Consider the following 27,993-nt stretch of genomic DNA (forward strand, 5'->3'; position numbering starts at 1 on the left):
ATTTATATAACATATAAATAATATATAATATAAAAAAATGCATAGATATAAATGTAAAATTTACGCACAAACAAATAATTCAGGTGTTGTTAGATTACAGGTCTTTTTTTCGCGCATGCGCGTCAAATACAGTGACAAAGTTTTCAATTATATAAAAGGTCTCCCTCTTTGCTTCCTCAATTTACTTTTTATGTCTCAATATTTTATAAAAATTATTTAACATTTTTACAAAAATATTTACGTGTATAATTTCTTACACTTACGTTACAACTTCTTACAAAAATACTTTTATTATTATTTATTATTTTAATATCATCTTTTATGTTTGGTGTGCGTACACTGCGCGTCAATGATCCTGTCCTATGCGGGGCAAGGGGAGCGTAGAACTGGCCAATCAGCCGCTGCTATGCTGCCAGTTGATTGGCCAGTTCTACGCTCCCCTTGTCCCGCGTAGGACAGGATCATTGTCGCGCAGTGTACATACATATTACTACAAACTCTTCAAATATTGACCAATCGATACAAGAGATATCGTTGCATCTTTTCTGATTGGTCAAGCAAACGATTCAATCACCCATAACGCCATTATTGTTTACAAGGTTCCGGGACCTGACAATCCTATTTTTACGACGAATGGTTGTGATATTTTGTTATAAAGCTGTCTAACATTGACGAGTGAGTTTTTGAGTCGTGAGGAAGAGTAGTAAAACTTATTATTGTATTTAAATACTCAAATTTCTAAATTTAATAAAAAACTTGATTAATTAAGAACTTAACCTATTTTTTTATTCTTTGAAACTATTCTTTCTTATCCATCATATAGACAATAAAATATAAGGAATTTTAATTAAATAAATTATTTTAATTTTTTAAATTTCTTTCTGAAATTAATATTCAAATAATTTGCATATTGATTTTACATTTAAACGACGCATTTTATTAATTGTCTTTTCTTGGGAACATTATTGTCACAAAATTATTTAAAATAAAAAGAAAAAAGACAAAGACATTAAAGAATGTATTCTATTCTAATCTAAAATATATTTTTGAATGATTGATTTAAAGAAACATTTATATATATTAAAAGCTGTATGATAAAGTCATTTTAAATGAATGCAAATGAATTGAACAAACGTTTTATCTATTTCTAGAAAGGAACGGAAACGAGCCAGCATGCCAGAACCTGTGAATCACCAGGTGAATGCCGCTCGTAAGACGTTCCGAACCTTATACCAGATCTCCAAGCTGCTAAACACGAATCTCGACGAAAATACTCTGAGTATCTGCATCAGATTGTGCGAAAATGGAGTGAATCCGCATGCTCTTGCCACTGTGGTGAAGGAACTTCAGCGAGAGGTCAAAGCGATGAACGACGCACAGCTGGAATTTGCCAGTAAGACGAGCACAACCAAATAAACCCAAACAAGTATGACACTGTTGTTATCCTTCCACACATTCTCCAGAATTTATTTGTTCAATAAATATTTTTAAATGCCATGTGTATAAATTTTATTAATCATACACATCAATATATGAATACACATTGTATATTTAATATTTTTCAAAAACAATTTGTTTATATATAAGTATCGAAAATATATAATTTCAAAAAAATATTATTATCATTGAAACTTAAAAAAATGTTTGAGAAAGGTGGGAATGCTTTGAGATTATAATTCAGATTTGCTCTGTCCTGTTTTGACACTTTGTTTTCTTATCGATTCGTCGGCTGCTTTCTAAAGAGATCAAGATTTATATATTTCTTATGAGAAAATGTATAAACACTAAAACTTATCAATATTCTTACAACATTCTTACCTGTTGCTCCGCATTACTATAATATGTCTGTCCTTCAAGAGTGAGATGAGACAGTTCAGGTTGTTGTAGCAAGTAATTTTTAGCATCAACAGCTTGAGATCCTTCACGGAACATGTAAATTGACCGTTTTACGTCGATTGGGTATCTACGCATATAATTACACACTAAATATTTTCACTATTTTCATATTTTTTGAATAATAAATTGAGTAAAATAATGACAATAGTAATTGTATTTTTTACTTCTATAAATATATATAAGTTAAGAAACAGTTAAAAAAACATTAATAAAGAGTAATACCTCTCTGCAATTATATGATTGTTTTGCAAACTGGTCTGCCAAATACGCATCACAATTTCAGCTTGCTCTTCTGAAATATCTGGTTTGAGATCCACAAACATCATAACACCCTTTCCTTTCTTTGTCATTCTCAGCAAATTATCTGGGTTTGAAGTATCTATCTACATATTGAATTATTTTATGCATGAATATAAAAAAAATGATAAAGTTATATATTTTACAATTAAATTGATAACTGTAGATCTTCATAAATACAGTAAAATGATTATTACCTGGGATAAATCTATCTTTGGAGTAGGTCGCAAATGTTCTGGTAATTCATCCGGTTCCAGAGGTTCATCATTTTCCTAAAATATTAGATTAATCAAAAGATCTATTCAGTTTTCTTCTCCCTAACAGAATAATATTTCGATCATACTTCCCACTGCTCCAGCAAATGCTCCAGATCAGCATCTGTCATGTCTCTTATATCCTTGTCGCGCCATGATTTCTTCTTTTGCTGAGTTTGAGTGGTCGACGATACTAATAATATTGTAATTAAGAGTATAGACAAGTTTATAACAATTTTTGGCTCCATTTTATCATGCAAGAGGAGAGTCACGTATCTGTCACGAATAATTTACTGTGAACATTCCAAAAATATTGTTGAAAATTCAAACGATATTAGCTCGAATTGACAACAATCAATTGTTTAAACTAATAATCAATGATTCACATATTTAAATATCTCAAGGTTATGCTTGATCTTCAACAATTTGTATTAAATTTTATTTCGCAACATAGAAAAAAATTTATAAACGTACAGAAAAATTGAAAATTTCCGACTTTAATGATCTCAAAAGAAATGAGAAAAATATTTTTCAGACATATCACAAATTTATTACCGCACTGTCGCGAAATTCGAGTCGAGCATTCGGTCTACAAAGTGGCTTGAATAGTTTGGCTGAGATCAAAAAGATGTTTTTGTTTCGATTGATCAATCGAACATGATTTGCTGCATCTGAAATTGATTAAATCGAACAAACTTTTGACCTTTTGTTTTCGATCGATCCTGAGCAATTCGAGGCATTTTCTTCGTCTGATTTCTAATTGGTCAATGTCAATTTTTATTTTTTCTGTCTAGAAAAAAAAAAAACAGACAACGGCCAATCAGAAGCAAAGCTGAAATTTCCTCGTCCTGATTGGTCAGATTTCAATCTCGCGTAATCCGATACGGGCTTTATTCAATCTAGTGCCTTTTTGCCGTCGAGTTGGTGGAAATTGTTATTATTATTTTTTCCTTTTTTTTTGCGTCCCGATACACTGCAATTATTTATTGTTCTCGCCACCACAAGCGGTTTCCGCTCATGTATAATGCTCTCGTTACGTTACTCGATATTGCTATTGCGAACCTTGTGAAGCTCTCATGTCGCGAGATACTGGCTCTTCTCGTGGAGAGACAAAGCGCGTATTTACGTATACGTGAGCAAGTATGCATCCGTTTATCACACCTCTCCTCGCGTATCTCGGGATAAACATAACCTTTCAATTTACATTTACGCAACGTACTCGTTGCGAGCCAACGATGTAATTAGGGATCCATCAATCCGTCCGGGACAAGATAACAATAAGTAAAAACGCAGTCATTATCCCTGATACTTGCAACGACGATATTTTAATAGAATTTTAATTAGAAACTTAATTGTGACTTTGCACTCGCGTTGAAAAATCTTTAAACGTCGCCTGTAGGAGCAATTAAAATGTTGACCATGCCATTTGTATAAATAAAAAAATGTACGTATATATATAAATTAATTTGAAAAAAAATACATATAATGTTGATATAAAAATTTATTATATATATACGTATGCCTATTGGATATATATAAAATATATTTTTACTTTTGCAAATAAAATTTAATTTGTATTTTATATATCTCTGCATTCATGTGTCTACAGATATTTGCTATTATTATAACTATAATGATAATGTCTTATTGAGCTACTCTCAAAAATGTCATTTACCAGTGAGCTGCAAGCTTATGAAGACTGTATGATGTCTACCGGAATGATTGCAACAGTCAACTTTGAAGATAAACAATTGGAACAATATGGAGTGAAAAGAGATATTGAGGAGAATCTGGTAAAAAATTCAATCTTGTCAACAATAATCGATATCCTTAAAGCTTCCATATTTTGCAGGATGTAAGCGAAGAAATAATTGTGAATACAAATGGATATTTCCTGGACAAAATTGAGAGCAAGGATGTAACTATGTATTTTGAAGAGAATCTAGAAACCTGTGACAAAGCGACTGTAGATTATAAGGAATCCATAGTTTCCGTTCCATTGACAGAAGGTTTGATGGATGAGAAATGGAATTGCGAGACAACTGCTGAATCATCTTGGAGGGTACATATTTAGGAATCGGTTATTCTCTATTTGCTTTTAAGCCAATCGATTGAAATTTATCAATTTTAACTTAATAATGATATCTATAACAATTGAATATAATACACAGGAGATCAAGATGGATGAGCAAGAGAACGACGAGGAAACGATCGCCACTTTCGTCACCGCAGAAGGGCAACAATTGGCTCTCTATGCTGTGGAAGATTCGGACGACATATTTGCCGTGGCCGTTTACGATGAATCTGGCGAGCCTCCGACCAATTTCGAATTTCTCATGAAGTGAGTAAACTGATCTAATTCTAGTTAAAAGATTAATTTTTTTCAGTTGGAAAGATTTACATATTTTCTTTTTTTTTCTATTCTTGTTTTTGTAAATTGATTATAAAAATTACAATATGAATATACTTATAGAGCAGATGTAGAGCGATTAATAAATGAAGGAGCTGTGCGAACGGTGAAAAAACCATCGCAGATAAAGAAACGACTGATAACTACTCAGCCGCCGGTGTTGTATCACAATGGGGATTTCGAAGAAATCAACGAGCGAGCGAATGACAAAATCTTCACTCGTAACACATCAATCGATAATAGCGAAAAGAGCATTGTGCAGGAAGAAGATTGCGGAATGGTACATGATTACAAAACTTGCCAAAACTATAATGATTCTATCAAGAATAATTCAGCAAGCGATAGAATCCATATCACTGCTGATGAACAATCGGATATCACGTATTTTATGATGGATAACGATTCCGTAAATATCGGTAAAAATGAAATTTTTTTTTATATATATCAGTTATTTATTTTATTATATGGAAATAAGTTCCCTCTATTCTCTCTATTATATAGAAGGAATTTATTTTTATATGTAATAAACTTCACATATACACATGTAACGCATATTTTTTTCCAAGTATAAAGATTGGAAAACGCATTTTTTTAGCCGAACAATCGGATGAGAATCAAAATAATGCCGAATCTGAGGATGAACTGATGGAACGCTCTACCGTGCAATACATTCTTTTAGAGGGCGATCATCAGTCAGACTCGGAGCTGACATTCGATGAAATTCAGGCGACGCTGCAGAATTTAAAGACCTCTCGTGAAAAAGCATCGAAAAAAGGCGACAAAAAATTTAGCAAGTTGCGGAACGACGAATCGATAAGCTTTTCGCGGGACGTTATGCACGATTCTTCAAGCATCGAGCCATCAAATGAAGACATGGACGAATTAGACTTGTACATGTCGTCGAACAACTGTGGTTCTGTCACAGAGGATGACCGACAGCGGTTGATCGATACGTTAACCGATTCGCCGCCATCGACGACGATGACAACGAGCACTCCGCAACCACAGTTAAAAATCAAGCGATCGCGGAAGCAGCAATTGATCTCTGTAAACCGGGACGACGCTGAGATCATCATCCAACCAGCGTCAATGTTGAGCGAGGAGGAACAGACCAACAAAAAACGCGGCAGACGGCGACGTCGATTATCGACACAGATGCGCGTCGCCATGCCCAACACAAAAAAGATCAAACGGAAACGGCGAGAGGTGAATGCATTATATAAGAATGATTAGTGAATTGAGACTATCGCATCTATTCTTAAAATTTTTAACATTCAAATTTGCATATTTAACTTGCATAATTTTGTCTTCGAAAACTGCAAATTATTCCAATTGCATTTCAGTGATATTATACATATTAAATCTAAAGGGTCCAGATATTTTTAAATATATTTGTACTTTAACGATTCTCATTTTCTAACATGTTGAAATTTGTTTGATAGGTCGTGGAAGTGATCGACTTAGATGCCGATGAAGAGGAAAAGCAGCCAAAGGACAACGTGGTGGAGATCACTTTGGACGATAGCAAGGACAAGTATTCCAGTGACAAGGAAAACGAGATTATCATGGTGAGAGACTCAGATTCCGATAACGGCGATGATGAGGAAGAGGAGGAAGATGATGATGATGATGATGACGATGATGAGGAATCCGCCGATGATTTGACGAAGCTCAACGGCATGATGCGGTGCGAGCATTGTTCCAAAAACTTTCGACATCGACGTGCTTTCGACACGCATCTTAGAATTTGCCAGAAATCATCAGCGAACGCTCTTAGACTCGATGAGAGGAAGTCCAAAGACAAGAAGGAAAGTCAGAAAGTCAGGAAGCAATATGCTTGCAAGATTTGTCAGGAGAAGTTCGATGTGGTCGTGGTTCTGGCGCGTCACGTTCGCACGGCGCATTCACAAAGAAAAAAACACAGGTTAGATCTTGTTTCACTGGAATATGAATTCTTAATAATCATATCAATATCATATTTTATTATATAGAATCATGTTTTCTCTTATGTGGAATTAATTTTAATCATATGTGAAATAAATATGAATCTTCTTATCATATTTCATTTTAAGATATATTCATTTTTATTTTTTTTCCAGAAAAAACATCCATATAAGAATCTTTATTATTTAGCAATTTGCTTCATTTTTCTTTAATCCAAGATAATTCTTTATTTTGCATTCCAACATGAAAAAAATGGTAACATATATTTTTTTAATCTGACATTTTTTTATATAATTCTATAATATGTGCGACTATTTTTTTAATCAATCATCATTCGTTGATCTTTGAACTTCTTTCTGTTCTTATTAATCTGTTTCTTTGGAGAATTGTACCAATTGTATTTCTTACTTTTTCCAGTAAAATTCAATATCTGTTAGCTTCCATAGAATATATTATAATCTATTAATGAAAGTCCATTGTAAAAGTATACATTACTTATCAAGGTTTTTTTATAACAGAACCCAGGACAAATCCTGGAGATCGATTCAACAGAAGGAAACAACTTTAACGGAAGAGGAGGAAAAGGAACTGAGTAACGATGACGATACACCGAAAAGCGAGCTCAGTATGCTGGCCAGAGTGAAGAGAAAACGGAAGCAAAGGAGTAATTACTCTTGGGAGAAGAAAGAGCTCAACTGCGCGGACTGCGGCCGGTGGTTCCCAAGTTCCGCTATGCTGGACGCGCACAGTTTGCAGCACGGCACTAAGAAGTCTGGTATGTATCTAAATTACAGAGTAATACAGTTGTGGACAAATTTTAATATAGAAAAAATGAGATAAACTCTTGTCGTTTTTCTGATTCCACTGTTGCGTATTGCTTGTAGAACAACTGCGTAGGTGTCATGTTTGCAAGAAGCTGATCAAGTCCAGAATGCTGTTTTTACAGCATCTGAAAGTCCATAGTGACACGCCAAGAATGCTGCGAAGATTACGCGCCCGTCCAAGCGCGCGTAAGATCGCGTCTCCTCGAAAACGGGGTCGGCCGCGAAAGTTCTGATCTTTCTTTCATCGCGCGAATGATATGTATAATACCGTACTTGTACCACCGCTCGAAGCTTTTTGACCTGTTCTTTTATTTTTTTTTTCTTTTACGATTTTTAAGACGAACGTCATCTTCGAGCGGCGTTCGAGAGTAGCTACATTAGCATTTGGATGTAAATAGCGAATCACGTCGCAATTCACGTTACACGTTATGTTTTTTTCTTTTGTCGCTCAAAATGTATCGTTCAAAAATCGCTCATCAAAAGAATTGAAATCCACTTTTACAGCTTCTAAACTTAATGAAATTTTCTGTTGAACTAAATATTTTTCATATAATTTTATTATAATTATATTTCGTAATATAGAGAAATTTTAATTTCAATCTTTTTGGAGAAAACTTAATCATGATTGGAAATTTTGACATTCCGAAATTGCTTGTCGACATAAGAGTTAAATATTAGTAAAAACATAAGTTTCAATTTTGTTGTTTATCAAAATAATTATTTTATTGATAATGCACTTGAAGACAAATTTTTAATGAATATCCATAAAATGGAAATAATTAAATTCGACTTTTTTTAAAAGCTTTTCCAAGCTTGTAACCCATTGTTTTAAGAGATTCCAAGACCTCATTGATACCTCTGATCGGCATAGTAATTGGCGACGGTGGATTTTTGTAAATAAAACGATCCTATAGATTCGTTATAAATTCTATCAGCAATCTAATCTGTACATATTAATTATTATATTAAGAGAGATGCGCTGGTAATAACGAAATGCAACGTCGTGTATAGACATTGTATACATCATTCAATGTATTCGTATCTATTACTTTTGTCGAACACAATAATAAAATGGTAAAAAAAAAGATGGTAAGGTTGTAGATTCTACTCGTGTATCTATTTTTCAGCTGCACTTCCTTTTTTAGGGGGTGTAGGGGAGAGTTTGAAATCATGTATAAAAGATAGAATGAGAAGCGTTTACTTTTATAATAATAATCATTTTATGCAACAATTGGTTTAAAAATCTTGTTTGAGAAATATTTTTTGATAACTGCTAATATAACAAGCATATATATAGATAATACGTTATAAAATTATTATATTTCTCATTCTATATATATATATATATTTTAAAGAAATTGAAAAAGAAAAAAAGTGGAATACACTATAGAAGATGAATGCAGCTAAAAAAAAATAGGTATACTATGAAGATGTGAAATTAAATATGGGAATTTAAAATTAAAAAAAACAAGGTTTTAAAAAAAATGAAAGAAGCATTTTATTATACATAGATGCAGTCATTGCAATTTTACAAAGAATATTTATATATAATTGTCATAGAATAAAATCAATTTTAATAAATACATTACATGATGGTGCATGATTCTTTCTCAAGGAAGCACATCTACTTTACACATGGTTTTGCCTTGTGCCAAGCTAATCTATCTTCATAAAATTGGATAACAATTTGAGGACACTTTACATTGGCTTCTTTAGCAGGTACCATGTCGACTGCATCTGTTCCTTTCCTGTGTAAAAAAAAGCCTTGTAAAAAAATTCTTGTGGATTTCAATAATTTTTTCAAATTATATATTTATGTATTTTAAATTCTCTTATAGCGTGCATATTATATTTGCATTATATTATTAAAGATATGAGTTTTTACTCGCCATTGCATCAAATACATTAATTCTCCGTTATCCTCCGCCGAACCAAGAATTTTGTCCGCTTCCAACCCTCTTTTGAATCCATCTGTTCTTTGTATCATTCTGCTCTTGTCATCTTCGATTATCCTTTTTTTGTTATTCATCTCATCGAGATGTGTGATATAATGATCTTTAAAAACTTTATCCAGATACCAATTTGTTTCAGTATTTTTCTGGTCTCTAAAACATAAAAATAACTGATATCATGAAGATGTTGAAGATAAATTATAAAAATCCAAATTTGAAAATATACGATAAGCAAAAAATTCTAAATATTTGTTTAAAGGGGGCTTTATTTTATAAAAAGAGTAAAATTTTAAAATTTATTTAATATATTTGTGTATAAACATAACGATTTAAAAAAAATTTCACATTGATGTTATACATCTCCAAAAAATATGTAATATCTAAGAAGAAATATAACTCGAAATATGTAGTCAAATCACAAATTACCGCTTTTATATATCACATGGTGCTAATGAAAAGTAGATACGTTTACTTTTATGGCACAATATTAATCGTTGACACGCATTTGTCATGAAAATCGTGCACATATGTGTGACATTAATAATAAAGGTAAACAAGAAAATGCATATAAATTTCATCTTCCGAAATATGTATCGTAAACAGTCATTGAGGTTACTATATCTGTGCGATACAAACACTATGGCTGCGTTCGTTTTGACGCTTTTAGCGCTGAAAGCATCGCTCTATCTTCGTTTGATATTCGATGTGCAATAAAGACAGAATGATGCTCACAGCGCGTGAGCGTGCAAAGGGAGCACAGCCTATACAAAACGCAATAAGAATCGCGGGAACAGCGAGCGGTTCTTGCCATTGAGTTTTATAACACAGAATGAACCTTCAAGAATGGAATGATCCAAGAAAAGGACATTTGTATGCTGGATCGCTATCTTTGTCATTGATTGGTTGATATTATTTACTATCCTAATCAAAAACATTGACCTTATATATAACACAACTTGCAAGTTGGAAATAAAATAAATAATTCATAATCATTTGCAATTTCACTTGTTTAAATCTATAAATAAAACATAAAATGCATATCACTTTTACCGTTAAGTATCTGATGAAAAATGTAACTCAGGTAGTGAATATAAAAAGAATAAAAAAAAAGATAGACCTATATAAAAAAAATGGATATACATATACTGGGTGTTAAAAAAGTCTGGACATGGTCGAATATCTCGATAAGGAAGAGTTTTACTAGAAAGTGTTTCAGACAAAAGTTGTATGGCTTCGAGGGGGACATAACATGGTACCATTGGTTTGACCTTGAAGAGTTATTTGAAGGTCACACGAAGGTCACCTTCAATTTCTTAAATGGAACCTACTCTTTCTCATTACATATTCTTGTAGCTTATCTCGAGAGCTTTCCAAAACACTAAACAAAATATTTTTTCATTGAGTACTTATTGAGTTATAAGGCTTGAAATCATTTCTTAATTTTACATAAACCGTAAAATATCTTGTAAAATATTCATTTTTCGATTATCTTACCTTCATACTTTTATGTACAAAATAATGAGAGGAATCAATTGGTGTAAAGAAAACACATAGTTATTTTTAAGAAGAAATATGTAATTGTTAATTGCAAATTATATATTTTTTCTTAAAAATAACTATGTGTTTTCTTTACACCAATTGATTTCTCTCATTATTTTGTACATAAAAATATGAAGGTAAGATAATTGAAAAATGAATATTTTACGGTTTATGTAAAATTAAGAAATGATTTCAAACCTTATAACTCAAAAAGTACTTGAGGGAAAAATATTTTATTATAGTGTTTCGGAAAGCCCTCGAGATAAGCTACAAGAATATGCAATAAAAAATAGGGGGTTCCATTTAAGAAATTGGCGGTGACCTTCACGTGACCTTCAAATAACTCTTCAAGATCAAACTGATATCGCCATGTAATGCGTTACTTGAAACCTTACAACTTTTGTCTGAAACACTTTCTAGTAAAACTCTTCCTTATCGAGATATTCGACCGTGCCAGACTTTTTTAACACTCAGTATATCTAAATAATTCTGACCTCGATAATATAAAGAAAGCTCATTCTAGTGTACTATGAGCTCACTAGGTTGCATTTCAAAATTTATTCCTTGGAATAATGTAATGTTAGATTGACCAATGAGATATTTCTAGACAAAGAAATGGGATAAAAAATTTATTTCTTTATCCTGGATAAAAAGTACTATTAGTGCATCTAATTTACTTACTGAATCGATTTTCTTTGAATGCATTTTTCTTTAAATATCCCCAATCTTGGTACAGCATCGGGTTTAAGACATAAACGTTGACAGTTAGTTTTTGACGGAGTAAAGGAAAAGGAATCAAAATGTGCAGAGCATATTCTAATTGAAGATATCTTAGGCTGATATTTCTTTCTAGAGTATTTTCCCCATATGTTGCATGCTTCAAGCCATTGTCTTCGAAGAACAGGATTTTTTGGAATTCTAAAAAAACATACATATATCAAACACACATATCAAATATCCATGTAATTTTATAAATCTAAAATAAATTTAATTAACATTGAATCAAAATTTAAGATTAAATTCAGTAAAAAATAATAAAGTAAAAATAATTGTAGAGATATATAGGATGTATCATATAAAATATAAATATATAGAATGTATCATATAAAGTATTATGATGAAAAATATCTTTCAATCACTTGGAAACCATAAATATGTATCAATACAAAATCATTTCGAAACAAATAAATTAGTATAATATTTATTAAAAAATAAATAAAATGATTTTTTAAATATTAAAACATCTATGTCTTTGAGTCACTGAAAAATATTTCTCATCATAACTTTTTAACTATGTAAAACATCTTAAGTAAATATTATCTTAAGTAAAAAATATTTCAAGTAAACGTTAAGATGATCTTGAAAGAAATCTATTTAAAAATGGAGAAATTTACATACTATGTTTTCTTTTAAATAAATTCCATTTTCTTAAGATATTGTCGGGGATATTCGTCTGTCATTTGAAAGGCCTCAACAAACCATAAAAACGGCAAAAAGAATTTCCTCGCTATCTTCAATGGTTTCAGAGAAAACTTGTAATCTTTATATGACACATCCTGTATAAAAAGCATTGATATGAGCGAATTAAAATTATGTAAAACTCGAATGAAAAATCTTTTGTTTAAATTCGAATTTTAATGCAAGATATATATATCTTTATATATATATATATATATATATATATATATATATATATATATATATCTTGTACACTTAAATTGCATGTGTCTCGCGTGTTTTAAATCTCATAATAATTTATCGAATATACATACTTACGTATGAAAAGAAATTTTGCTACTTTTTTTCCATAGTCTACCACATATTCTGCATTCCATTTTTGTTATTTAATTGACAGTTTTTGTATCGCATTCATCCAAATTAATTGAAATACAGTAATACTGAATGCCGTAGCAAAAGTATAAATGCTCCAACATCCACTGTGCGAACATATGTATAACTGTCAGCCATTTCTCATCATCTCGAGTCGAGGGTAGTACATTTAGGCCGATATTCCATTTGTCGATAAATTTTTTAAACACAATGATTGGCTACAGAATAGAAAGTTTCTAAACTCAAAAAATTACCATCTCACAGCCAATCAATGGCCGCATTCAACGATTGGGCGACATTACTAGATTTTCCGATGTAATCGACGCTGATTGGCCGGATCCGAAAGTAGAGACCAATCACGTTCGATCGCTGAATGCGGCCGTTGATTGGCTGCGGGATGGTAACTTTTCGCGCATGCGCGAAAAACCCGATTTCCAGCCCATCTATCTTCCCCGTCATCTATGGTCGAGCCAGGCGGTCCGGTTGGAGCCATATTGATTTTTTGCAATGATTACCAGGACGGGTGGTGGTGCGCGGGCCTGTCGGGTCGCCGTTACGTGAAGCGAGAGCGAGGATGCACTCCACCTGGCGCGCTTGCGGCCGCCGTGCGCACGCTGCCGACGACGACGCTCTGTGACGCGAGGGCGACCTGGTGTGCGACGAGGGAGAGCGCGGCGTGGCCGCGACGATGCCGTCGGCGCCCCTTCGGCACCGCGGCCGCGACATTTCCATGGAAACGTAGACGCGCGGCTGGCGGCTGGTGCTGCTGCGGGAGTCCGTCCGTCAGTTCCCCGTCCGTCATCGTCGTCGTCGTCGCGATGCCGCGTTAGGTTAGGTTCATCCGGCTCGCCACCGGGACTCACATCGACGACGACACTTCTGACGATCGTCGCCCTTGCTCCGGTGAGACGCTCCTCCTCCTCCTCTTCCCCCTCCCCCTCTCTCTTTCCCTCTCCCTCTCTCCTGCCATGCTTTTTACATTGTTAACTCGATTGTGCTTTTGGGCGGGCCGGTGGTGCGAGCACTCTCGTTAGCTTCTCTCCCTCGTGTACGCGCCTGCCTCTCTTCTATCACGTGTAGGACGTTTCACGATACCCGAAGAACGGACCTTGCGCAGGCGAGATTAAATAAATAATTACCGAGGAACGCGAAATTATTCAAGTTGTTTTCGAAATTTTGTATTTATTTTATTAATTTTTATTAATTTATTATAATGTATGGATCTCTGAATTTTTTAACTGGAATTCTTTCGTTTCTTGTTAATTAATTATACATATGTTTATGTAAAAATGTGTTTTCGGCTAGAATGAATGTATTGATTGAATTGTAAAAGTTTGGGTTAACGTCAAATAAAAATTACAGTGTCGGATATATTTCAAGTGACAAAAGTTTTGAGTTATCAGCTATCTTTATCACTGATGGAATGCGGTGTGAGGAAATAGTTCCCAAGTTATAGCGTGGTGCAACAAATATTTGACTGATAGAAATGACTAATAACATGAGGACTTTTGTTAGCTTGATATTGTATCTGTAATATTGAAGCATTGACGAAATACAAGTGAGATTAATAGGAATTTGATTGTGCGCTTTCAGCAATTGGATGAGCAGCAAGCGTAGAAGATTGGAGTATAGAGAAAGCGCAGCTCCCCTCTTTGCAAGAAGAGCATCAAGTGACGTTAGTGTCCGCATGACATTGCCATCCTTAGATTTTGTACAATGAGCAGCTGGACAGAGAGGATGCATCGACGCGCCGCTACGTTAGGAAATGTTGTAACCAGCTGCGGACATCCTTCCTCAGTACCACCATATCCGAGACGCCTGGAAAAGTTTGTATATTTTTCACTTGAGAATAATATATTTCATCTTTTATTGTATTTTAATTGATTTTTAATATTTATATTTTTTTAATTAAAATGACAGTTTTTTAAATTTATGCATATGTGTTAAAAATATACTAAAAGAAATGACTTTTTTTATTAAATATATGATATAATATTCTCTGTTGTTCATAATTAGTATATTTCATAAAGGAATTTTAAATTTTTTCACAGACATAATAATTGATATTTAATGATATATAAAGCAAATATTGTATCGGGCAGATATTTTCATATATTTGATGATCCGAAAAGGAGCATAATAGAATTGTAAGTAAACTTGGAATTTGAGAGGAATATGTGTATTGCTGTTATAATATACTGATGTAATTCTCAGAATTTACCACTTTAACTTGTTTAACTTTGCATTAACTTGTTTTATACGAGGCTGTTGAGGAGCTATTTAGAGCAGATAACTTGATAACGCAATTTGGTATAACAAATATTGAATTAATACATCATAAAGCCTCTAATTTGACATGTGTACTCTCCAAAAGCACTCTACTTGTGTTTTATCATTGAGAGATTTGTTTTGTCATATTCCAGATATTATATTTTTCATGCTATTTATTTCTTCAAAGTTAACATTCTACTTCTTATTTCCACAGAGTCAAGTTTGGAGTACCCTTGGATGAAGTGTGTAAGAATGATATTCCTGGCCCCTTATTGGTAAGCAACAATCAAATGTTTTATTATTATCAAACATGTACATTTATACATACATTTATAATTACAAGCAATAATGATGATGTTTCTTTGTTCCAGGTCCTTATATTGAAATTAAACAAGGAGGCTCCGCTCAGAAAAGACGTTTTTCGGGCGCCTGGTCACCAGGGTAATATGAAGAAATTGATACATTTTCTGCAAACTGGACACCTTGTCAATATGGACAATTTTAGCGTTTACACGATAGCTAGTGTTCTGAAGAAGTTTTTACGCAAGATACCTGGCGGAGTGTTTGGGAAGGAAGGCGAACAGCAGCTATTCACCGTAATTCAGCTAGATAGCATAGAACAACAACGGGACCAGATACACAGGTGAACTCTCGCGATTGATATCTGTGGTTTTGAGTAATCATGATCTCTATCGAACTGACTTTAATGAGAAGAAACTGTCATGCAGATTAATTACCTCCATGCCAATATATACGCAACGGTTACTGGTGTTACTATTCGGGACATTCAGGGTAGTAGCGGTAAATAGCGAGCGGGCGCACACGGGAATGACCAGCGAAGCCCTGGGAGTATCCGTGGCACCCTCGTTCTTTCAGAGTTGCGTCAGCGACGGCAAGACTGCTAAGATGGAAGATGTTCTCAGGTTTAAGGTAAACAATCTCTATTTTGCTCTTTGTCATCCTCGTAATTGAATAATTTTTTTCTTAATTTATTAATTAATTTTACTCTAAGATAATTTCTAATCGAGAATCGATATTATATTGAGATATGTTATTTCAATTTCATTTTATATCTTCTGCCCTTTTTTTTCTTCTAATATTTTTGCACATAGATTTGTTTTCGCTAAGAAAAGTCGTCAAGATTTCATCCATCAATCGATCAATTAATTTTTTAGATTGCCACACGTGTCACCAAGTTCATGATAGACAATTTTGGCGTTTCAAATCTGTTTGGAAGGGATAATTATGAATTTTACGCTCGTATAACCGGCCGGATATTGAAGGTGGAGGAAGACTGGATCTTCAGTTTTAGATATCCGCCAGATACTCTCGTGTCGAGTAAGTTTTTGTACGCGCGAGGCGCATTTTTAATTAAACCGTGCGAGTTCAAATATAATTTGAGTTGATAAATTTTAGGACAATTGTCACTGGAAGCGGAAAAGACGTGGTTGCAACACGAGTGCGAAAGATGGGGACTAAGGTTTAATTTAGAATGTAAATAGATTCTCTCTCTTACAATATCTTACTATATATACATAAAATTAAACATTAAAGCTTCCAGTCCCTCACTACAGTCATATCAAATTATAACGTAAAAAATTATATTTTTTTACATTCTTTTCTATTTTAATTCTTTTTGCACAAATTTGTATTTGATGGAACAGATTTTCTTTTTCTCTTCTCTTTTTTTTTAGACGATACTGATTAATTTCAACATAATGCGAGAAAAGAAATTACATATTTTTTGCTGAGAAGAGGTTCGATATAGTTCTGTAACCTTAAGTATCACTTTATAAAATAATTTCTTACTAATTGCTAATTTATGCGATAGGTATGTCGCACCAAGAGGAATCACAATCAACTCCGGCGTTGATCCACATGCCGGAGATGGTGAATCTCGCGTCGTCGCTAGGCATGATACCGGAAAACACCTTACTCGAGAGTTACACGCGACTCTCGGTTAGTTTAGAAGAGAACGGTCTGTTCCAGGTATTTATACTCTCTACGCGATAAGAGAAGGCGAGAGTGGTCTCGCAATGAATCGTCGAAAAGAATTCGAAACGCATAGCAGATTTGACACTTTACAGGCGCCCAGTCGTTCGTCGAGTAACGGCAGTCATCATTCTAGACGCGCGGCGGCGGGTATGACCCTGGACGAATTGCGCGCGGTGAATCGCTACGCCGAGAGTACCAAGAGTCTCAGCTACTTACCACAGGTAAGACTTGTGACGATTTCAAATAAAGTTGGATTATAAGTGTATTAATTGACAGGTTCACGAGAGACAAGCCGCGCGAATGCGAACTAGATCCGAATGGTTTCTCACACCTGTGGGGGAAAGACTGGTGGGAACGGATAGCGATCCCACGGCGATACACGTTTTACGTGGTTCCAATCGGTCTTCCTCTGGCAACATTGGTAAATTTCCACAATTTTTCTTTCTATTTTTCCTTTTTCAAATTGAAAAGAAAAAGGTCAACACTGATCAAATATTTCCCTTTCAATTGCTTTTATTAATGTTTAATTAATAAAATTATTATAGCTCAATTGTTTCCATGTTTAAAGATTTTTGTTTTACAATTTTTCAGATTTTATCTATAGTTTTAATAAATAGGGACATTAAAAAAGCAAAATGGATGCATCTCTATATTTTTTCTTTATTTATCGCGTAATCACATCTATAATCGATACATATAATGAATTTTTTTGGCTTAAATTTCTTATAAATAGTCGAGCCTTTTTCCATATCTACAAGTGTTTGTTCAACTTTGTCAATTGAAATTCCTCGATTGAATCCAGCTGCAGGCCTGAGTGCCAGCGCGGAGTCGGTAAAGCGACCAAGTCTGCGGAGAAACTCGTCTAGGGAGAAGCAGCGTCTACATCGCAGTTCGTCTCGTCGCAACAAGGAGAACGGCGCGAAGGGAGGTGTTCGCTCGGCGACGGCAGCGGCAGCAGATGTATCGCGTTCTCTGGAGGCGATCAAGAGCGTGAAGATTGTGCGAGTGACGGTAGATCAACAACAGCAGCAGCAGCAGCAACTGGCGGCCGAGAAGATGCTGGACAACAGCTACAACGAGATCATCGAGGAGCAGACGGCACGCGTGCCGTCGCGCACCGGCGGTGATGGCATTATCGGACCACAGGATTGCACCGAGATGGATGTAAAAACATTTCACGTCACTCTGACATACAAGCCGCGAATATAAGTGATTTCTTGTTTCTGATTTTCTTTTTTTTTTTTGTAATCTCTATTTAGGAACTTTGAACAATATTTTTTATTATTTCTTCGTTTAAAATACGTTGCGTGTAACTCTAAATGTGCTAAATCGTGAATGCAAAACGACTTCTCATCTCGCAATCTCGGTAATTTTAAAACTATCAGATTTATATAAGCGTTACTCTATTTGCATACAAAGGCTACGAATATAGACGATTGTTTTTTTTTTAATCTCGATGCTCAGTAATATAAATTCGGATGTTATCTTTTTCTCGTGTAAAATTATTAATAATTTTAATTTATACGGAAATCTTATTTATTGTTGCTGTAGTTAAAATGTTTTGTTCGTTTTGGAGGTTATTCGTGAAATTTTATCGTTTCGAAATATTATCCCTAATATCGACAACAATACCCATAAGATGATAAATTACATTATCTCGTTTTACTTTGATTTTATGTCGTAAAATGATTTCGGTTACTCCCTGATAGACACTATCTATCGTGGCATTCCAGACGCATTTACTCTTGCCCCGCGATACTTTTAACTCGTCTTTTTTTTATACTTGCGCACATACTCGATAATTTCATTTAATCGAAACATCCCTCGTTTTATACAAATCATATCACATCATTTGTATTTATTCCAAGCTAATATTAGAACATTTAGATACTCGAAATCTTTTTCCATCGATCACTGTTGTGTGACTAACGTGATTACCGGGTACTCCGCGGAGTATTCGACTGACAATGACTGACAAATTTTGATCTTATAAATTTTTCATTTCAATCCGTGCGTGTCTCTTAATAAAAGCACTGAAATATTCTTTTGCACTACAATTGCGAGTCACCAATTTGCGAATTAAGCTTTAAAAACGCGAACTTATAGATAAGAAGATTTTACAATTTATTTATAATTTTAAATATAGATCTTTAATAAAATTTATATTTAAGATTCGTTAAATATTTATAAATATTTAAATTAGTTAAAAATCGTGAGAAAATTGAATATTAAAAACGATCTCGTAAATTTCAATAATCTTGAAAGATTTGAAAGATTTTAGCCATCACTAATTTTGCAAAATTATAAACAAGTTATAAAATCGTAATCTAATAAAAAGAAAAGAGATGGCTTTCACAATAAAAGTTTTCTGAAAATACTCTTGGGATAAAGTTTGCCGGGTATTTCGCGGAATACACTCTGTGAAAATAGAATACGATAGGTCGTGTAATAAGTATTTACGAGAATTTCTTTGACGCAACGTGCCGGTTGCAAATGCTAGCACATAAATGCATCGTCACGTTTGTTACATGCCAAATTAGTAATATTTATCAGATGTATTTATAAGCCGTCGATTGTAAGGATGATTGTGCTGTCGCGTGTATGTTAGGAAAATTGTTAACGATAAGACTACAGGACGATTCGATGGAAACGAGATACTTTCTAATATCTTTCTCAGGCTCGACGATGCAGAAAAATTTGCGCAATACAATTAAAGTTTTTTTCAAGAAAAAAAAAGAGGTCATTATATATAATATCTTTTAATTAAAGGCTATACACGTATATCACAGCTCATATCAAGAGGGATTCAACGTAATGACCTTAAATAAGGAAAAATTAGAAAATCTTGAAGATTTTAATCTTGTTATTTTGTACCAGATTTTTATACATTGAATATCGAAAACTTTTAGAGTCGCACAAATTGTATTGTTCACATTTCTTTTCTGATTCTCGAATCCAAGAGAAATAATTAAAGAGTCTATTTCTGGCGATTTATCCAAAGATACGTAAAGGCTATCGTAAGATAATAGTACTCGATATATTATTCTGATCTAGGGTGAAAACAAGAAATACTTATCTAGAGTATTTTTCTTGATAAAAAAAGCAAGATAAAACGGCGTACACACATAACGATATGCTACACAACGAAAGTGTTCCATAAATAAAAGTACATGTAGTAATTGATGGAGTTCGCGACGAGTTTTCCAGGTTGCGATTGGTTAAACCGATCGCGACCGATCCTAAGAAAGAAGAATAGGCAATTCACGGAATAATATTGCGAAAAAAAGGTCGCGAGAATGCGAACGCGAGAAAGAGATACGCATTTCCAAATCTCTCTCGCGACTAAAGAACTTACTTCCAAACCATCTTGAATGCGTATTCGTCAATAATAAATAATTAAGAACAATTGAACAAACATTATAAAGCCAAACTTTACAACAAGCTAATTTTTACGAGAGACAGGAATTGAAGATGGTTTGGGGATAAGCCGTTTGAGGATAATTTCCTCTTTGCGAAGGCCACATTAAGCGTAAATTAATATATATTTATGATTAAATAATAGGGCATGTAAATATTTAATACCAAAAATGTAAAGTTCTTATGATATATTGGACGTAATATATATACATAAATGTAAACGTGAAAGTATGTATGCGGTCGTGTTGAATATCGTATCGAATCGCCGTCTCGATGTCTCGCGAGAGCGCGAGGAGGGGGAGATTCAAGTGGCGAACAGAGGAAAGAAGATGCAGGCCCAGATGAGGAGGCACGCGATCAGAAACAGCATCAGCCTCGAACGGAAAGTGTCCCAGCCGATCAGCATCATTCTTGGCTGCGTGCGTCTTTCCGTCGCGGAAAACTGAAATGAGTTCTTTCGATAGAGATACGCGTGTATATTAAAGGAAGAGACCAAAATGGACGGGAACAAGTCACATTGTCGCCCGGCAACTCCTCCTTCTCCTGCTCGTCGTTATCGTCGTCGTCAACCTCGTCATTCCGCAATCGCATCTGCGCGTTCGGATGCTTTTGTCGCATCGGGTGCGTCTCCCGATCTCGCGTGCTCGCTGACGTTGTTGACGGCTGCCAGCTTCCGGTTGATCCGTTGGGCCGTTCCTCGTTTTCGATAACGATAACGTCGCCTGCCGCGGATTCGCCAAGATCGTTATCATGCGATTGTCCCGCAAGATACATGCTCGATCGCGTGCGCAGTCATATTTTTCGTACCAACGACAATTTCAGGTACTGTAAGGGACAAGAGGGGACTTAGTAGTTTTGATTTGATAGATGGAAAAGATATATGTAAGAGAAATCGTGAAGAGTCCAATCTGTATAAATGTATATCGTGAAATATGCGATATTTAAATTGTTCGAGTCCACCCCTCTTTCTCCTTTACATTACGATTGTCTCGCCTATTGCAGTCCCGGCCAAAAATATCGTTAAACCATCTTGACCGAAAAGTTTGTTCGTCGACTAGCGTGACGGAAAAAGAGCGAAGAAACTTTTCGATCAATTCTAACTAATTTGTAAAGTTATTAAGATACAGCGCAATTTTTGAAGATTTTCTCAAGATTCGCGTTTCTCTTTCTCTCTCTATCTATCTATCTCTCAGTATTATTTATAACTCAATGTGTTTGCCGTACATATTTTTTAATTTTTGAACACCGATTTATCATGCGATATCCGCTCGAAACCTATGTAAAGGATCGAATAATTTGCATACATTGCGTATATAACATCGTATTTTATTCGAATATATTTACAGACGTACAAAGCGTTTATAAAACGGTACGAAATATACAATATTACAATCTTAATTACGAAAGCTTAAGGCTGTCGGAGATCCTTTCTCTTCCTCATCCTTGAGCTTTCGGTTGTTTTCGAATCTATGTTTACAGATTACATCGAGTAAACCGCGCTATCGAAACAAGTATCCGGCACAGCCATTCTATAAACTTCTAAGATCTCTTATTAAATCAAGAATTATTAGCACACATTCCAAGAAAATTGCCTCTACGCATCGCAAGATCCAACAATTATGATCATAATTATAGAGAATGCAATAGAATCCATACAGATCGTGCGATTCATCAAATCGTTAATCGCGCATACAAAATCATACTGCAGTCATCTGACAGAAAGTCACAATGAATCAGGACCTTGCAGTCATTGAGTGGCCCAATTAATTTCGCGCGACATCAATTAAATCGCAATCGCAAGGGAGATACATCAAGATCACAGAATCGGATGGTCGCGATCACAGGATCCGATACTGGTCCAGCAGGGTATAGACTATGATCCAGAGGAGAAACGCCACGATCACAGAGACAAGGAAGACTGTTTTGAGCGAGTGCCAAGGACTCTCGGAGCGTGGCTCGCCACCTCCGTCACGGTTGCTCCTGTAGATCTTGCAACCGTTCTTGCAGGGCGCCGGATCACCGCTGGTGTGTGGCATCGACGTCGCGATGCTGCTCGATGCGGCCACCTTCACCTCGCCCAACTCCGTCATCGCTTCACCGGTGGCATGGCGATGTACTTCCGCCGTCCTCTTCGTCGTCGGCTCGAACCTCGACGCCGGATCCATCTAAAAGAAGATAAGCAATCATCGTTACACAATTTTTTTCCTTTTAGAAAATTGCTGAACGCAGATACTCATGAAATCAAACTATGACTTTTTAACAATATTTTTTTCTCGCTATATTGTTATTCAAAATTCTTTTATCATGATCTCTTTATTACAGATATATGTACGAGGCGTTCCAGAATTATCTTTCGCAACACTACCAAATATTTATTCAACTTATCTATAGATGGAATCGAGAAAGCAAGCGAATAGGCTACTTCTTATCTATCATCTCGACGATTGAGAAGTCTTCCACGTGTAACGTTCAAGGAGAATAATATTCATGACCAGATATTTTTTATGACACCGTTTGAAAAAGAGGAAAAAGCATGACGGAAGCGAAACAACAAACGCGGCTTTCCGATGTCTATTGCCGGATAAAGACTATCTACCTGTGGTTTTGAATTTCCGGGAGGAGTCTGATAGGATTTCTGTTTCGGATTTATCTTTTGGAGAATTAGCACAGAAAAATATCGCGGTAAAAAGTTGCGTTCCATTATTTAAAATTAAATCTCCAATCGATTTCAGTTGAAGCCTAAATGTAATTACTTGTAAACGTTTGTCAATTCCTTTTTAATTATTATTTATCATTTTTTTTTACAACTGCATTTAGGCTTTAACTATACTTTTTTCCATTTTATCATACGTAACTTATACAATATTATATATTATTTATTATATATTTTTTATATGTCGTATCCTTTATCATAGTTAATAAATTAATTTGTCTTTAACACGATCGCAATGATAATCGAAGCGAATTCAACGACACACGCGATGTGAGGATTGGAGAGTGAAAGGAACAAAACGGCCGGTGATTACGCGTGCCTCAGGAATCCGGCTGTTTGAGAGAAAGAGGGAATTTTGCGGACGCGACGCGGTCCCGTACATCGAGTTTATAAGAGAGGAAATGTATTCTGGGATGCAGATAATCTCGTATCGCTTCGATCGATTTCGACATCTGTCATGTACGATCAATATATGACTGATCAATGATGGCTAACATGAAGAAGTAACATTCTAATAGAGCCATAATATCCTCATGAAAAGTTAGTATTTTACTTCTAAAATTATATAACTACTCGACAAATTGCACGTTTTACGGAAATTTATTTTTTCTTCGTGCAATTATTTTTTTTAATTATACAGTTTAACAAAACGTACTCATGAGAAAGAATAATTTCCCGCAAATTTCTTGATGTCGAATACGATTTCAACCTTCAAATCATTTTATTACATCACAATTTTGAGAAGTTTGTGGTTAAAGTTGCAAAACGAGTTATTTTCATATTGCCATGTTATTTCATCATGTTATGACAAATATACCAAAGAAGTTTTTTGCAATCGATATTAAGTATATTGGACATTGTTTAGTCTCAAAGTTATTTTATTGATTATGATTAACAAAGTATAAGCACGATTAAATATTATCTAGGAAAAACATAAACTATATCTTAAAGCTCTAACAAATATTTATTCAAACTCGGGTTTTCCTCAGGATTGTTGAATATGAATTCAATGTTTCAAAATTGACAAAATATAGCGAATGGCATTTTTTAAATTGTCAAAGTTTCTTTTCGCTCTGTATTTCAGTTGTCGAGCGTTGTTTTTTTTGGGAGAGGTTCCGTTAGTTAATCATTATACGACTTTCACCGTTCGGAAGGATTGACAACAGTCAATGACCTGATTAGAGGCGATCGAGCGTGTCATTTTTAACAACGCCCATTTGCGACGGATTTAATTGCTTTCTCGAATGTGCACAGCTGACTTTAATACTGTAATCACCGGTGCCGGCATTGTTACATAAGAATAGACAGAAATTAAATAAACGATATATTAAATTATACGAGAACGTTTTTTTAGGTTTTTACTGAATTATCTATTATTCGCATCAATAAACAATTGTGAAGATAAGCAATTAGTACGGATAAATAATTAGTGGTAGGAAATAAAAAGAACGCATTTTAGAATACTAATATATTGAATCAGCTGTTTACATCACAAATGTAGATTTAAATAAAATTACATATACAATTCCCTCATTTTATTTAAATTTACATTTAAATGCGCATTACAATGTAATTTAAATAAAATGAGGAGTTAGACATCCTAATTTTTTTCTCGCTGGTTTGACAAAAATTATTTAAATTAGTGTATGGAAAAAGTAGTTTGGTAAAATTAATTGGTATAAAAAAAATAAAAATAATGTATGCGTTTTTAATTTTATTTAATTCTGTATTAATATCGCAATTAATTACATTGATATTAATTTTGCAGATATTATTTCTCAAGCCGTAGACACAGACGATACTCGGTGATACTCACGTCGAATATGTCTCCATATTTTCCGATAGAGCGATTGTTCTCGTTCATACTAAGGCATCGCGAGGATGAACCTCGAAAAACTGCGCGATTCTCGACAGCGCTGGATTTTTCGAGACGCCAATCTCCGCGCTAATATTAATACGGAGAATTTACTTTGGAGAACGAGCAACGCGGTGTCGCGCGACGCAAATCGCCGTAGGAACTAACCAGTTTAGTAGGCCGTTCAACAACTATTATCAGCGCTTATCAACCGCGACCCCTGACCAATCCCGTACTAAACCGGCTTCTCCCCTCTTGGAGTCATCGTCGAAAATCTCGATGAAAGACATCACTCTAATTAAATACCCTTTTCCTCCTCTCAAGTTTGTTTTCGTTATTGTTTTGTGTTTTATTATAATAGTTTCGTTGCTATTGCAACAAGGTTATTATCATCTATTAATTAGTAATTAGTTATTATTATTATCATTAACTAATTATTAGTTTTTACCATTAATTATCACTATTTAATTGCTATTATTGATGTCATTATTAAAACAATTTGTTTTTTTAACTGGAATCAGTATATTGTCATCGAAAAGTAACTAAATCACTGATGTAGTTTCAGTCAGTTATAAATATAGCATTGCAAATCAACGAAATATTCATATGTTGATGAATTAGTTAATGGTTGTTTCAATCAATAATATTTTAAAATGTGTCTAATAAATTTATAGCAATATTTTGTCGAAAAAATGTTAGAATGATTGAGTTTATATAGTTTTAAATTTTGAATAATAAAAAAAAATTAATTATATAGTTTCTTTATAAAAAATAGTAATCCAAAATAAATAGAAAAAATTTTAGAAACTACATCTTGCAAATGCGTGCGATCACGACTGATTTTTCAGTGAAGTCTTACTTATCAGCTAGATGTAAGATAGAAGAACAAATTATAAGGAACGTTTTCCGGAAGATCTATAAATGGGTAGAAGCAGTGGCAGTTTTGTTGATTCAGTTTAAGAAAATAAAAAAACGTGTTTGCGCTGCAAATATGTCACGTGTAAATGCTTGATAAGTTGGAAGATAGGAGGGGAAAGGGACATCTTTACGCACGAGGAAATATTATCGTGCGAACGAATTCCGTATTCATGTTTATATAAGTATAATCGCGACTACCTTGCGTAATTCTGTCATTATTTTCTGCGAGACCATCAGCCACGACCTCGATCGCGCGAATCGCGTGGCTTTCGCAGGAACATCGTCGCGTCAAAATCTCTGGAGAATCCAGGAGAATCTCTCTTATATAAAGCGGTATTCGATATTCGATCACGAATGTATCGTCGATTGATGATGATTGTCGCCTGATTAGGATTATCCGGACACTTCGACTAATTTTTTATCGACTTTTATCGCGCGATAATACGCGGACGCGTTCAAGCGAGTCGCATGAAGGAAAAAAAGAAGAAAAATTAAAACAAAACAAAATACTTTTGAACGCACTTGTGCATACCAAAGGCGCGAACCTCGAGATAAAACTATCTGCGGCGAAATAATTCTATTCTTTCCGTGTAATTTATCGAATAAATGATAATTTATCGAGTAATTTCTTACATTATGTTTGATAGAAATTATACTTAATTCTTTGGCGGTCACTCCTATATTTAACGCGCTTATCACTGTTATATATTTAACGTAGCATTTTTTGCATATCACTTTTTTCAGACAAAAATAAAGATCTGTTACAACGGAAAAAAAATTTTACCGTGCAAAAGTAAAGCGATTTATCTTATCGCTCTACAGAGCAGCAACTGAAAAGAAATCTGAAACAGATGGAGAAGTAAATTGTAAAATGTTAAAGCGAAAAAAAAAAAATAATAAGAAAAGACAAAATTAACAAATATTTCACATATTGCGCCTCTTTCTACAATACTTGTCAAATTTTGCTGTGCAAAATGTTAATTGCGCGTGTAATGATGGCGTATGTTAACAAGTGTTTCGGGCGTTCGGTGAAACGATCATAAACGGAAAAGCGACAGATATATTGTGTTGATTATTGACACACTTTTGCGATGATGATAAGGTCGAAGAGACAGAAGAAGAAACAACGACAATTGAAAGTTTATTTTTCGCTCACCTGATGCACCTGCTGCGGCCGCCAGGTGCGCTTGAAGAAGCTTTCGAAACACCTCATGCTGGTTCAGCTCCTCTTGCTCCTCGTCTCCCGCTCGCTCACCTTCTCAGCATCGATCATAACATCATTCAGCTATCGGCTATTCGCACCGCGAATTCGATCGTTTTCTCGCCCACGTGTAACCCGATCGAGATCGATTGCAGAATCGGAATCGAGTTACGATGACGCGAGGCGCATTCGATGAGAAGAGAAATTATTACGTTATACGAAGGAGATGGATAAGAGCAGAGGACATTCGCGAGCGGATCCGTGTCGTTCGCCGCGCGTTCGCCGACTAATGAGAGGAACTCTCTCTCTCTCTCGGGGAGATGTTGGCGGGACAACATTCCTCCGCACCTCTCCGCGTATATACACGACTACTAGGAAGCGAATCGCTTCGGGTTAAAAGGAAAATCTTGGATCCGTTTTTAAAAATAGAGGGATCGAATCGCATGGAAATATCGACCTAAAAAAAAAAAATAATTGACATTTCATTTTTTTCAAAAATGTGCGAGGACGATCTTTATGCGTACCTTTAGAAGAGTGAACGATGAAGAAGAATTGGTTCGTCGTGAAATAATTTTCCTGAAATAAATTAATTCTTTTGATGGTTTTTACACAAAATAATTACTTGAATCGTCCCGCATAAATATTGAGTCTGAAGAATGCTACTTTTTTTGAAAACG

General features: G+C 34.7%; 7 protein-coding genes across 20 annotated transcripts; 3 read left to right on the top strand and 4 right to left on the bottom strand.

The window, feature by feature from the left end:
* The first annotated feature begins 540 nt into the window (after positions 1 to 540).
* On the top strand, positions 541 to 1,497 carry LOC145969167 (mitotic-spindle organizing protein 1). Its single transcript, XM_083095054.1, has 2 exons — positions 541 to 675; positions 1,152 to 1,497. The coding sequence occupies exon 2, from the start codon at positions 1,174 to 1,176 to the stop codon at positions 1,414 to 1,416; it is 243 nt and encodes an 80-aa protein (XP_082951180.1). The 5' UTR covers positions 541 to 675; positions 1,152 to 1,173; the 3' UTR covers positions 1,417 to 1,497.
* Boca (LDLR chaperone boca) lies at positions 1,493 to 3,205 on the bottom strand. Of its 4 annotated transcripts, none has more exons than XM_083095041.1 (6): positions 3,003 to 3,205; positions 2,537 to 2,723; positions 2,391 to 2,465; positions 2,119 to 2,279; positions 1,819 to 1,963; positions 1,493 to 1,736 (listed from the first exon to the last, which is right to left on the bottom strand). In XM_083095041.1, the coding sequence occupies exons 1-6, from the start codon at positions 3,029 to 3,031 to the stop codon at positions 1,671 to 1,673; spliced, it is 663 nt and encodes a 220-aa protein (XP_082951167.1). In that variant the 5' UTR covers positions 3,032 to 3,205; the 3' UTR covers positions 1,493 to 1,670. The 4 variants fall into 4 exon arrangements, with proteins under 4 accessions (XP_082951167.1, XP_082951168.1, XP_082951170.1 ...); XM_083095042.1 differs by having other exon boundaries at positions 2,537 to 2,740; positions 3,003 to 3,204; XM_083095044.1 differs by having other exon boundaries at positions 2,922 to 3,204.
* Positions 3,206 to 3,407: 202 nt separating this feature from the next.
* On the top strand, positions 3,408 to 8,856 carry LOC145969158 (uncharacterized). 6 transcript variants are annotated; one of them, XM_083095028.1, is made up of 9 exons: positions 3,408 to 3,891; positions 4,057 to 4,240; positions 4,300 to 4,509; positions 4,619 to 4,788; positions 4,921 to 5,273; positions 5,453 to 6,063; positions 6,300 to 6,781; positions 7,320 to 7,576; positions 7,686 to 8,856. In XM_083095028.1, the coding sequence occupies exons 2-9, from the start codon at positions 4,112 to 4,114 to the stop codon at positions 7,856 to 7,858; spliced, it is 2,385 nt and encodes a 794-aa protein (XP_082951154.1). In that variant the 5' UTR covers positions 3,408 to 3,891; positions 4,057 to 4,111; the 3' UTR covers positions 7,859 to 8,856. The 6 variants fall into 6 exon arrangements, with proteins under 6 accessions (XP_082951154.1, XP_082951157.1, XP_082951155.1 ...); XM_083095031.1 differs by having other exon boundaries at positions 4,126 to 4,240; XM_083095029.1 differs by having other exon boundaries at positions 3,408 to 3,728.
* Positions 8,857 to 9,098: 242 nt separating this feature from the next.
* Positions 9,099 to 13,669, bottom strand: LOC145969163 (uncharacterized). The gene is made up of 5 exons (XM_083095047.1): positions 13,249 to 13,669; positions 12,893 to 13,164; positions 11,798 to 12,034; positions 9,515 to 9,730; positions 9,099 to 9,373 (listed from the first exon to the last, which is right to left on the bottom strand). The coding sequence occupies exons 2-5, from the start codon at positions 12,949 to 12,951 to the stop codon at positions 9,250 to 9,252; spliced, it is 636 nt and encodes a 211-aa protein (XP_082951173.1). The 5' UTR covers positions 12,952 to 13,164; positions 13,249 to 13,669; the 3' UTR covers positions 9,099 to 9,249.
* Positions 13,432 to 22,027, top strand: LOC145969160 (uncharacterized). Of its 3 annotated transcripts, none has more exons than XM_083095034.1 (11): positions 13,432 to 13,849; positions 14,540 to 14,772; positions 15,432 to 15,492; positions 15,589 to 15,860; positions 15,946 to 16,147; positions 16,393 to 16,555; positions 16,634 to 16,711; positions 17,049 to 17,206; positions 17,305 to 17,433; positions 17,489 to 17,633; positions 18,015 to 22,027. In XM_083095034.1, exons 2-11 carry the CDS (start codon positions 14,663 to 14,665, stop codon positions 18,419 to 18,421), a joined length of 1,725 nt encoding a protein of 574 aa, XP_082951160.1. In that variant the 5' UTR covers positions 13,432 to 13,849; positions 14,540 to 14,662; the 3' UTR covers positions 18,422 to 22,027. The 3 variants fall into 3 exon arrangements, with proteins under 3 accessions (XP_082951160.1, XP_082951161.1, XP_082951163.1); XM_083095035.1 differs by lacking the exon at positions 13,432 to 13,849 and adding an exon at positions 13,879 to 14,063; XM_083095037.1 differs by lacking the exons at positions 13,432 to 13,849; positions 14,540 to 14,772 and adding an exon at positions 15,001 to 15,093.
* On the bottom strand, positions 20,678 to 21,791 carry LOC145969165 (uncharacterized). The gene is made up of 2 exons (XM_083095052.1): positions 21,146 to 21,791; positions 20,678 to 21,071 (listed from the first exon to the last, which is right to left on the bottom strand). Exons 1-2 carry the CDS (start codon positions 21,401 to 21,403, stop codon positions 20,934 to 20,936), a joined length of 396 nt encoding a protein of 131 aa, XP_082951178.1. The 5' UTR covers positions 21,404 to 21,791; the 3' UTR covers positions 20,678 to 20,933.
* On the bottom strand, positions 21,935 to 27,972 carry LOC145969164 (uncharacterized). Of its 4 annotated transcripts, XM_083095049.1 has the most exons (3): positions 27,841 to 27,972; positions 27,272 to 27,773; positions 21,935 to 22,794 (listed from the first exon to the last, which is right to left on the bottom strand). In XM_083095049.1, exons 2-3 carry the CDS (start codon positions 27,326 to 27,328, stop codon positions 22,468 to 22,470), a joined length of 384 nt encoding a protein of 127 aa, XP_082951175.1. In that variant the 5' UTR covers positions 27,329 to 27,773; positions 27,841 to 27,972; the 3' UTR covers positions 21,935 to 22,467. The 4 variants fall into 4 exon arrangements, with proteins under 4 accessions (XP_082951175.1, XP_082951177.1, XP_082951176.1 ...); XM_083095051.1 differs by lacking the exons at positions 27,272 to 27,773; positions 27,841 to 27,972 and adding an exon at positions 26,314 to 26,708; XM_083095050.1 differs by lacking the exons at positions 27,272 to 27,773; positions 27,841 to 27,972 and adding an exon at positions 25,159 to 25,569.
* Between the last annotated feature and the right edge of the window lie 21 nt (positions 27,973 to 27,993).

This window comes from Camponotus vicinus, unplaced genomic scaffold, assembly GCF_025532165.1.
Source record: "Camponotus vicinus isolate PSW18456_S1 unplaced genomic scaffold, iyCamVici1.0 SCAF_3, whole genome shotgun sequence".
NCBI lineage: Eukaryota > Metazoa > Arthropoda > Insecta > Hymenoptera > Formicidae > Camponotus > Camponotus vicinus.

Bases quoted from the DNA above. Each gene is read 5' to 3' on its own strand.
- LOC145969165 (XM_083095052.1), bottom strand. From the start codon at position 21,403: ATGTATCTTGCGGGACAATCGCATGATAACGATCTTGGCGAATCCGCG. The intron at 21,072-21,145 runs GTGACTTGTTCC...AACTCATTTCAG, and splicing joins AGGAGTTGCCGGGCGACAAT to TTTTCCGCGACGGAAAGACG.
- Boca (XM_083095041.1), bottom strand. From the start codon at position 3,031: ATGCTCGACTCGAATTTCGCGACAGTGCG. The intron at 1,964-2,118 runs GTATTACTCTTT...TTATATGCGTAG, and splicing joins AATCATATAATTGCAGAGAG to ATACCCAATCGACGTAAAAC. The intron at 1,737-1,818 runs GTAAGAATGTTG...TGATCTCTTTAG, and splicing joins ATAGTAATGCGGAGCAACAG to AAAGCAGCCGACGAATCGAT.
- LOC145969164 (XM_083095048.1), bottom strand. From the start codon at position 23,330: ATGGAACGCAACTTTTTACCGCGATATTTTTCTGTGCTAATTCTCCAA. The intron at 22,795-23,225 runs GTAGATAGTCTT...ATCTTCTTTTAG, and splicing joins CCGGAAATTCAAAACCACAG to ATGGATCCGGCGTCGAGGTT.
- LOC145969158 (XM_083095028.1), top strand. From the start codon at position 4,112: ATGTCATTTACCAGTGAGCTGCAAGCTTATGAAGACTGTATGATGTCT. The intron at 4,241-4,299 runs GTAAAAAATTCA...CATATTTTGCAG, and splicing joins GAGATATTGAGGAGAATCTG to GATGTAAGCGAAGAAATAAT. The intron at 6,064-6,299 runs GTGAATGCATTA...TTTGTTTGATAG, and splicing joins TCAAACGGAAACGGCGAGAG to GTCGTGGAAGTGATCGACTT.
- LOC145969160 (XM_083095034.1), top strand. From the start codon at position 14,663: ATGAGCAGCTGGACAGAGAGGATGCATCGACGCGCCGCTACGTTAGGA. The intron at 16,556-16,633 runs GTAAGTTTTTGT...GATAAATTTTAG, and splicing joins GCCAGATACTCTCGTGTCGA to GACAATTGTCACTGGAAGCG. The intron at 17,634-18,014 runs GTAAATTTCCAC...GATTGAATCCAG, and splicing joins GTCTTCCTCTGGCAACATTG to CTGCAGGCCTGAGTGCCAGC.
- LOC145969167 (XM_083095054.1), top strand. From the start codon at position 1,174: ATGCCAGAACCTGTGAATCACCAGGTGAATGCCGCTCGTAAGACGTTC.
- LOC145969163 (XM_083095047.1), bottom strand. From the start codon at position 12,951: ATGGAATGCAGAATATGTGGTAGACTATGGAAAAAAAGTAGCAAAATT. The intron at 9,731-11,797 runs GTAAGTAAATTA...TTTATGTTTTAG, and splicing joins ATTCAAAGAAAATCGATTCA to AGACCAGAAAAATACTGAAA. The intron at 9,374-9,514 runs GCGAGTAAAAAC...TTTTTTACACAG, and splicing joins TTAATGTATTTGATGCAATG to GAAAGGAACAGATGCAGTCG.